General features: G+C 45.2%; 1 protein-coding gene across 7 annotated transcripts in view; it reads right to left on the bottom strand.

Annotated features, from left to right (window-relative positions):
- Positions 1–10,476, bottom strand: part of Ppp6r2 (protein phosphatase 6 regulatory subunit 2) — a 109,909-nt gene that overhangs the window by 39,629 nt on the left and 59,804 nt on the right. For 6 of the 7 annotated variants that reach the window (XM_008834751.3, XM_008834750.3, XM_008834753.3 and 3 more), the window contains one exon: positions 1,214–1,400. In XM_008834751.3, coding sequence (XP_008832973.1) covers positions 1,214–1,400 — 187 coding nt within the window. Of the gene's footprint in view, positions 1–1,213; positions 1,423–10,476 lie in introns of all 7 variants that reach the window. The other variant, XM_008834755.3, reaches the window with a different exon arrangement.

Below are 10,476 nucleotides of genomic sequence, written 5' to 3'. Positions count from 1 at the left end.
GAAAGTCAGAAGACGGCTTCGGATTCCCCTGGAACTGGAGTTAAGGACAGTTCGTAGCTGCCATGTGGATGCTGGGAATCAAACCTGGGTCCTCTGCAAGAGCAGTCAGTACTCTTAACCGGTGAGCCATCTCTCCAGCCCCTAATAACATTTTTAAAGTCCTGTAATTTAGAGAAATATACTGAAATATTTACAAAAGAAATGATCTGATGTCTGAGATGTGTGTTGAAATAATCCAATGGGAATAAAAATAAATAATTTTTTAAATCTTTTTGAGACAGGGTCTCCCTGTAGCCCCAGCTGTCCTGGAACTCACTATGTAGACCAGGCTGGCCTCAAACTCACAAAGATCCACCTGTCTCTGCCTCCCAAGTGCTGGGATTAAAGGTGTTGCACCATCACGCCCAACAACAAATAAATTTTTTTAAATTTGTTTTAAAGAAAAAGTTTTAAAGAAAAGGGGCTGGAGAGATGGCTCAGCAGTTAAGAACACTGGCTGTTCTTACAGAAGACCCGGATTCAAATCCCAGCACCCACATGGCAGCTAACAACTGTCTGTAACTCCAGTCCCAGGGGATCCAACAGCCTCTTCTGACCTCCTCAGGCATTTCATGACACGATGCACTTACCTACATGCATACACATAAAATAAAAATCAAAAAATAAAAAAAATAATAATCCAATGGGTATGGGTAGTAGATAGGGTGACAAGGTAGGTGCGAACACGGCAGTCGGTGTACACTGCCATCAGGCCTCCCACACTCATGTCCACAAGGTGCAGTGGCTGGACCCCTCTTCAGATTAAATATACAGCAAGGACCCTGCTATAGAAGAAACAAATTCACTCTCTCATAAAAACCTAATGTTGGGGCATTATCTTTTGTGTTCTTTAAAGCAATTGGTGGTCTGGCCACACAGACATGCTATTCATACAGACCTCCACAGTGAAGGCATATTCCCAGACTTCGTATGTATGACTGATCTGGGGGCTTACACAGCACCCATGGACGGCAGGGAGTGCTACTGACCATGTCGAACTGACCATGAGAAACATCTTTGGAAAGCTGTTTTTCACTCAAGCTCCAACTCAAATATCAGTCACCCATCCTGCTCCATATGTGTTCTGTTATAAAGCCATCCCTATAGCCTGGTGGCAGTGTCAGTATCATCTGTGGTTGTCCTAAGCACTCAGTTTCACACATAATATAATTACCTGTTCAGTTTTCCTTGCAATGAGATTGCCAATGGTCTTGCTGAAAAAACTGGCGAGCAGTGGGTTGAGCGGTGGCTCGCGGTCCAGGAAGTCATGCAGAAGGTTCAGCAAATTCTCATCCCCACCTAGTCTGTCGCTGATCTGTGGCACATCACAAGTCAGAAGCTCACAGGCTGTGTTTGGGTATCTAAAAGAGCACAGTCCAAGCACTGGAGGTGAAATTAGACTTTTCCAACTTGTAAGAAGCTGCTTAAGTAAACTGCTTCTTGGGAAACAGACCCACGTTGATAAAAAGCAAAGCACTGAACAGACCTCAGGCACAACAAAAACGATGCTACTCTGTGACCAACTGATATTTTTGACTACTGGAAGCTCAAAGTTCTTAGTGTATCTGTTATGGGCCCCACATGTCCTCTCTCTTTTTTTTTTTTTTTTTTTTTTTTTTGGTCTTTTTGAGACAGGGTCTCCTTGTAGCCCCAGCTGTCCTGGAACTCACTATGTAGACCAGGCTGGCCTTGAACTCACAGAGATCCGCCTGCCTCTGCCTCCCAAGTGCTGGGACTATAGGCGTGCGCCACCACGCCCGGCCTGTCCTCTCTCTTATAGCCTACATTTTCTGACTTCCATTCTGTGAATAAATTTTTCTTTTTTCTCTTTTTGAGACAAGATCTCTAGGTAGTCCTGGCTGGCCTTGAACTTCCTATGAAGACAAGGCTAGCCACAAATTTACAGAGATTCACCTGCCTCTACCTCTACCTTTAAAAAAATGTATTATTTTTATTATTTTATATGTATGAATGTTTGCATGCATGTATGTATGTGCACAACACGCATGTCCAGTGCCCTCAGAGGTCAAAAGAGGGGGTCAGATTTCCTGGAATTGGAGTTACAGTTGTGAGCCGTCATATGGGTGCTGGGAACTGAACCTGGGACTTCTGTAAGAGCAGCAAGTGTTCTTATCTGTTGAGCCATCTCTGTAGCCCCTAATATTTTTTAAACAGGGTCTCATGTACCCTGGATTGGCCTCAAACTCACTATGTAGCTGAAGATGACCCTGACCTCCTTACCCTCCTGCCTTTACGTCCCAAGCACTGGGATTACAAGTATGCACCACCATACCAGGCTTAAATAATCTTTCAGTTTCTTCTGGCCTCTCCTCTCTGCAGGCCTTCATGACTTACCTGCCAGGGTAATCCCCTGACTCTGCTTGGGTTCTCTCATCTGAATATGGAGGTTAAGGGTACCTGCCTACCTCAGTCTTCCAGTGAGGACAGAAGGCTAATGGGCACATAACAGAATGAAACCTGGCATACAGGAAGCAGTTGGTTGAGATCAGCTGCTATGACCTTCCCTTGCCAACATATGGCTGGTACTTAATTCAGACTGGTCACTTGGGTCAGCTAGTGGGAGAATGGGTTTGACTCAAGAGGGAATAGCTGGCCAAGCATGGAGATCATCAATGTGAAGAAGGAGAAGAAACAAGCAGTTCTCCACTGACTGTGGGATACGGATGCTCCTTCTCAGCCTTCAGGGACATGAAGGAACTGTTAGTCATACAGGCCCAGCAGGACCTGCAAGACTAGCAGGCCTTTGGACAGAGGAGTAATGTGGTTAGTGTTCAGGGCTCCTCAGGCTAGGTGTGGGGAAAGGGTCTAAGGGTTGAGTCAGTACTGAGCTTATCCTGTCCTGGTTACCTTTTCTGGCCTTCAGTGTCCTTGTCTGTGAAGGAGGCAGTCAGAGCCCACTTCATAGAATTGTTGTAAGCCTGAACAGGTGTTCAATGTAGGGGGCAACACACAGCCATGGAGGGAAAAGAGATAAGAAAGAATGGGGCGGGGGCTGGAGAGATGGTTCAGTGGTTAAGAACACTGGTTGTTCTTGCAGAAGACCCGGGTTCGAATCCCAGCACTCACATGGCAGCTAACAACTGTCTGTAACTCCAATTCCTGGAGATCCGATGGCCTCTTCTGTTCTCCATGGGCATTGCATAACACGGGTGCACTTACCTACATGCAGGCAATACACTCATACACATAAAATTAAAATAAGAAAATATTTTAAAATTAAAATATAAAAAGAAAGAATAGGCGAAGAGATCCAGTGATACTCCATCATATCCCAAGAAGGTACAACATACTGGGGCAGTGGGAGGAAGTCAAATCCATGGGAGAGGAAGCAAAGCTCAGACCACTCCTTGAAACGTTTCCAGAGCCCAGAGAATAAAGATCTTGTCCACACAGAACAGATGAAGCTAAAAGATGCCAAGCACTAAAGTTATATCTAGTTAGGACTAAGAATTTTTCCTTTTTCTCTTCATTCATATTTTATTGACAAATGTACTATTTTAGTAGTTTAATAAAGTTATACAAAGGGCTGGAACGATGGCTCCGTGGTTAAGAGCACTAGCTGTTCTTTCAGAGGACCCTGGTTCAGTTCCCAGTACCCACAGGGTGGAAGGGGCTACAACTATTCATAACTCCAGTCCCAGGTGATTTGACGCCCTCTTCTGGCCTTCACAGACACTGCACACACGTGTTACACTTACATGCATGCAGGCAAAGCGTTCATAACAAAATAAAAATAAATAATTTTTTAAAAACTTATATGAAAAGCCAGGCATGGTGGCACATGCCTTTGAGGCAGGCGGATCTCTGTGAGTTTGAGGCCAGCCTGGTCTCCATTAGCGAATCCAGGCCAACTGCGGCTACAGGGAGACCTTGTCTCAAAAAGACCGAAAAAAAAAAAAAAAAACTTATATGAGGAATAGGAACTCTACTTGAACATGGCAGATGGAGCACACAGGCTAGTTGATACTCTCTCTTAAACTCCTACTCAAGTACAGAGTTTAAAAGGCAAAGAGGGGATGGTAGCAAAAGCCTGGTAGCAGAGCATCTGCCTAGCATGCAGGAGGCTCTGAGATTAATCCCTAGTATCATTCTAAGGAAAAAAAAAGAGGAAATGATGCTGGACTAGGCCAAGTCCAGGGAAAGCAGAACCTCAGGTGACCAGAGACAGTGGTACCAACCAAGTGAGGGTATGGGTTTAAGCCACACAACTCCAGAGGGGCCTGGCCAGTGAGACACTGCTAGTGGGTTAAGGTGATCTGGAAATGATCACAGGATAAGACATATTCCTCCATAGGCTTGGGTTAGTTTACTCTGAGGAAAAATAAACTAACCCTGCTCCTGACTCAAGGACCAGGTAGAGTGGAGGGACGACGAGATGCTGACCAGAAATAGGAGACTTGGTAAAAAAACAAGTTCCCAGGTCCTTGCAGGTCTACATCTCACAGGTAACACTAGAAAGATTCTTTTCTGAAGGACAGAGAGAAAAGTCAACCAGCTGTCATCTAACCAAATGGCTAGCCATTAATTCCCTGTGTGAAGGTGGCAGTGAGCAAGTCCCACCAAACAACTCTGTTCAGGCTTTAGGGCCTGTGCTTCCTCTCCCCTCTCCCCGGCTCTTCTTCTGTTCCCTCCTCATTATGTTGCCCAGACTAGTTTTAAACTCCTGAATATAAATGATCCTCTCACCTCAGTCTTCCAGATGCTAGAATTACAAGAATGCACTACCATAGGCCCTTTGCTCTTGAAAGGACACACTGCCAACAGACAAAAGACAGTACACAGTAGAGAGAGCACAGAAACTAGAAGAAAACTTTTAAATTTGTAATATTCTCAAAGCTGGACATGGTGAGTTCAAGGCCAGTTTGGGCAACTTAGTGAGACCATCTCAAAATAAAGAAATAAGGAAGGAGGGGAGGGAGGGAGGGAGGAAGGGAGGAAGGGATGACCCAGCAGTTAAGGGAACTTGCTGTTCTTGCAGAGGACCTAGGTTCAGTTCCCAGCACCTACATGGCAGCTCTTATCTACCTCTTAAGCACCTACTCAAGTACAGAGTTTAAAAGGCAGTTCCAGGGGATCCAACATCTTCTTCTGTTCTCTGAGGCACCAGCACACATGTGGCATACGTACATAAACATAAATTAATATATTTTAAAGCTTTTAAATCAGAATAAATAAATAAGACAGGGCAATGGATATAGCTCAGGGGTAGAGGGCTGATCAGCATGTGCATGGCCCTGAGTTCAACACCAAGTACTGTGAAAAATAACTAATAATAATAGTTATTATTATTATATTCCCAGAGGTAACATGATATATTAAAATAATATATCCAAAAATAAGAACTGGAGGTTTTTATTCAAATATTTGAGACCCTGAAGAGGTAGTATGGGCCTTTAGTTCTAGAACTTGGAGGGTAAGACAGAATAATCACTTGAGCCTATAGGGTTTAAGATTAACTTGGGCAATATAGCAAGAATACGATCACAGGGAGAAAAAAAATCTGAGACCATAAAGAATTAGAAACTGAAAATATGGCTGCTGAGCCCAGGATGGTGGCACATCCCTTTAATCCCAGCACTCGGAAGGCAAAGGCAGGAGAATCTCTGTGAGATTGAGGCCAGCCTGGTCTACATTACATAGCAACTTCCAGGCCAGCTATGGTTACAAGGCCACCCTGTCTAAAAACAAACCAATAAACAAACAAAAAATGGCTGCCTGGGAGGGCTAGAGACATGGCTCAGTGGTTAAGATGGTTTACTACTCTTAAAGATGACCCAAGTTCAGTTCTTAGCACCAACATCAGGAAGCTCACAGCTGCATATAACTCCAGCTCCAGGGTATCCGGCACATCTGGCCTCTATGACACCTGCACTCAAATGCATATTCCCATACACAGACACATAATTAAAAATAAGTCTTTGTTTTTTTTAATGGCTGGAGTAGGTATGATAGCACATGCCTGTACACTTAACATTTGGGAGGCTGAGTCAGAAAGATTATAAACTCAAGGTCAGCTTGGATTACACAGCAAAATACTGTCTCAAAAACTGAGAATAATAAAAATAGGATGATAGAAATTTCAAAGGTCAATTAAAAGATAAGATTTAAATTTTTTTTTGTCTTTTTGAGACAGGGTCTCCTTGTAGCCCCAGCTGTCCTGGAACTCACTATGTAGACCAGGCTGGCCTGGAACTCACAAAGATCCGCCTGCCTCTGCCTCCCAAGTGCTGGAATTAAAGGCGTGCGCCACCACGCCCGGCTAAGATTTAAATTTTAAAAAAAGATTTAAAAGGTAAACCTCTAGCTGGGCGTGGTGACTCATGCCTTTAATCCCCAGCACTTGGGAGGCAGAGGCAAGTGGATCTCTCTGAATTCAAGGCCAGCCTGGTTTATGTAGTGAGTTCCAGACCAGCTGGGCCTACAGGGAGACCCTGTCTCAAAAAAGGACCAGAAAAAAAAAAAAAAAAAGTTAAGCCTCCTAGATGTAGACCAAAAAAGGCACAGACAGAATAGTAAGAACAAAAATCAGAGACAGTGGGTCAGCAGGACGGCTCAGTAGTGATGGCACTTGCTGACAACCTGAGTTCCATTCCCGGAGCCCAGGTAAGGGTGGACAAAGGGAACTGAACTCCACAAAGTTGTCCCCTGATCTTCACACATGCACTGTGGCACATGCACACCCCCCAACACACACATCACATATAATCACAAACAATAAAGTTTTGAAATGTTTTTTAAAAAGAGGTGATCTAACAATTCAATGTCATAGAAAGCAAACAGAAAAGTTAGAGAGAAGAAACAAGGCAAGAAATTTCCTACACTAAGATCTGTTCATTTTCAAATGAACAGGTTAGTGAAGTGCTTAGCACAATAAGTGAAAAAAAAGATACCTAGTATTTATGTGAATATGGACACGTAGCCCACAACTGAGCTGATGTGTTCACTGCTCTACCTGCTTGCTCACTAGCTACCAAGTTCCCCTAGAGTTTCATTTGTCTGTTTTAGCTTAGTATACATCTGTTACTAATTTCTCTCAGACAATAACTTTGCAACTCTCTAGCATCAATCACTAATGCTACTCTGAGAACACCTGTCCTGACCCAGAAGACCCCTAGCTGTACCCTCCCCCATGCTTGTCACTTGCTCTAATTTGTCACCAAATGGGAGACATTTGGGAGTAAGATGGGAGGTGGCCCTAAACAGTGACTGAGAACAACAAAGCTCCAACACTTGGGAGGCTGTGGCAAGAGGACTGCGGGTTAGCGATCAATATGGGCTGCATAGCAGCAAGTCTTTGTCTCAAAAAAGACAAAACAGTAACAACAAAAAGCATGTCACAATTTACGGATCCTGTCCTAAGGACCTCCAGTTATGGTTGCCCTATCCATAAACCATAGCTCCTTTACCAGCAAGCCCCTACTCTTCTCATTGTGTGACTCTCCTATGAGAAAGGATAACCACCCTCGAAGGAAGGAGCGCTGACAGCCTGCAATACCAACCCCATCATTACACCTGCTCTGTTTTCTTCCAAAGGACAAAAATCAGGAAAGATTTGTTGTAAGGGGCAAGACCACTTTTTTTGTGTGTTGTGGCTTGTTTGCTCACAACTCACTATGTAGACCAGGCTGGTCTTGAACTCACAGAGATCCACTTGCCTCTGCCTCCTCAGTGCTGAGATTAAAGGTGTGCGCCACCGCATTCTCTTTTTTTTTGGCGGGGGGGTATCTTTTTGAGACAGGGTTTCCCTGTAACCCCAGATGGACTAGAACTTGCTATGTAGTCCATGCTGGCCTCACAGAGATCTGTCATGCCAGGCTTTTTGTTTGTTTGTTTGTTTTGTCTTTACCTTTAACTATTTTCAAACATTTAAAAATGTAAAAGTAGAGGCTGGGTGTGGTGTTGCAGACCTTTAGTCACAGTATGTGGGAGGCAGAGGCAGGTGGATCTCTGTGAGTTCAAGGCCAGCCTGGTCTACATAGTGAGTTCCCAGGCCAGGTGGGGCTGCAGGGAGACCCTGTCTCAAAAAGACCAAAAAAAAAAAAAAAAAAAAAAAAAAAAAAAAGAAAAGAAAAGAAAAAGTAGGACTGGAGACTGGAGAGACGGATCAGTGGTTAAGAGGTTAAGAGCCCTGACTGTTCTTGCAGAAGACCCAGGATTGAAACCCAACATCCATATGGCAGCTAACAACCATACTTAACTCCAATTCCAGAGGATCAAACACCTCTTCTGTCCTCTGTGGCACTGCACAACACAGGTACACTTATACACATACAGGCATAACATATACATAAAATTAAAAAGTCAATAAAAAATTTTTTTTTTAAAAAATAAAAGCTGCCAGGCATAAGATATATCTGAAATCCTAGCACTTGGGAGGCTATGGCATGAGGACTGAGAGTTATTGACTAATATAAGCTACATGGTAAGTCTTTGCCTCAAAAAAGAAAAACAGAGGGGCTGGAGAGATGGCTCAGCAGTTAAGAACACTGGTTGTTCTTGCAGAAGACTTGGGTTCGAATCCCAGCACCCACATGGCAGCTAACAACCATCTGTAACTCCAGTCCCAGGGGATCCGACAGCCTCTTCTGACCTCCTGATGGAATCAAACCAAGTCCCCAAATCCTAACTACTGAGACAAAGCTGACCTTTTCATGCTCTGTGCACAAAGCCGGACATCACCCAAAACTTCCTCCTCCTACTGCTGCCGGTTGCTGCCGGCCCCCTCCCACTGCTGCCGGTTGCTGCTGGCCCCCTCCCACTGCTGCCGGTTGTGGTTTGTGGTTTTTGCCTTTAAAAGTCGCCTGTAAGCTGAGCTCAGGGCTGCTGTTCTCTCTCTCTCTCTCTGAGTGAGGCAGGAGCCCGTCTGCGCAAACGATTAAATCCTCTTGCTTGTTGCATCTCCTGGTCTGAGGACTGAGTTATTGGGGTGCGGCCTCCTGTGGACGTTGGGTACCCCAGACTGGGGGGGGGGGTCCTACATTTGGGGGCTCGTCCGGGATTCGGTTGCTCCCAGACCCATTTCCTCAGATCAGCAGGAGGTAAGGACGTCTTGTAGTTTGTCTTGGTCTTAATGTCTGTAAGTCATTTTTTGTATTTCTTGTTCTGGGAATGTTCCGCCTGAACAATTGTGCCTGTGCAGGACCTGTAAGTCTGTATTCTGGAAACCAGTGGGAGTGGCAGATGTGCCCAGAAGCCCCTGGTTCTGACACTCTGGCCTTAGGGACCGGAGTGGTCTGGAGTGGGGAAGACGGCATAGCCTTCCTTCCCCCGGGAGAAGAAGGGAGTTTGGCTTGGCTACTCCCCTCCCACTCTGTACTTTCAGTTCTTGAGTTAAGGAGCGCGCGCCAAGGACCCTCTGTTCTGTGTATTGTCTGTATCTGTGTTCAGGGATCCCAAAAGTGAAAATGGTGGGTGCTGCGTGTGTCTGAATGAAAAAAGGACCGGTCCATACGAATGTGATTTAATGTGGTATGTATGCTTGATGGTTGTGTTATTTACATAGAGGGAGGTCTGGTTTTGTAATTTTCTCAATGCTCTTAATTTTAAAATTTCCTTTCCTCCTTTTTTCCTTCCTTTTATTCTCGGTCTGAGTCTTCATGTGGGACATTTAAAGGCAAAAGAGCAATTGAGGTTTTCTGGTCAGGGCTACTCCCTGATGTAAGCCAAAGGCTCTTAGCCCTCTTAGCGGACCCCGACTGCCTGCACGGGTGGAGACAAGATGGCTTCTCTGTATCTCCCTCTCCTCTCCATTTTTCTCTCTCTCTGGCCACTAAAAAAGCCCCACGGGCACGGGTCGAGCAAATAAAAGCCATAGGGCACTCACCGCTAAAAGACTCCCAGGGAAGAATAAGGGGGTCCCAGGCGTGAATCCCAGAAAAATTCACGTCCCCCGCAGAAGAAAAACTGGGCAACGTTAGGTACTCGTCCATAAGCACATCCACTGGTCATTATTATTTGGAGTGGCATATTCTCTCTCTCTCTCTTTTTTTCTTTCTTACTCTCCCCCCTCTCCTGTGACCTCCACCATGGGTCAATCGCTAACTACCCCTTTAAGCTTAACTCTGGAACACTGGAAGGAGGTCGTGGAGAGGGCCCACAACTTATCATTAGAGGTCCAAAAGAAGAAGTGGCAGAGTCTCTGTTCCTCTGCATGGCCCTCTTTTGTTTTTTCAAGGGATGGGACTTTTGCCCGTGCTACTATCTTACAGGTTAAGAAATATATTTTCCACCCAAGACCATACGGACATCTGGACCAGGTGGCCTACATAGTCACCTGGGAAGACTTGGCCCGGAACCCCACATCTTGGGCATGGCCGTTCCTACCTCCTAGGGGAACTAGAGAGACTGACCAGGGGCCTCCTACCCCTTCTGCTCCCGAGTCTCACTTTTTCCCTCCTGCCCCTTCAGTCTTCCCCT

Source organism: Nannospalax galili, unplaced genomic scaffold (genome assembly GCF_000622305.1).
Source record: "Nannospalax galili isolate Female #2095 unplaced genomic scaffold, S.galili_v1.0 scaffold237, whole genome shotgun sequence".
NCBI lineage: Eukaryota > Metazoa > Chordata > Mammalia > Rodentia > Spalacidae > Nannospalax > Nannospalax galili.
Note: the sequence above shows the minus strand (reverse complement) of the source record. Positions and strands in the feature narration are given on the sequence as shown.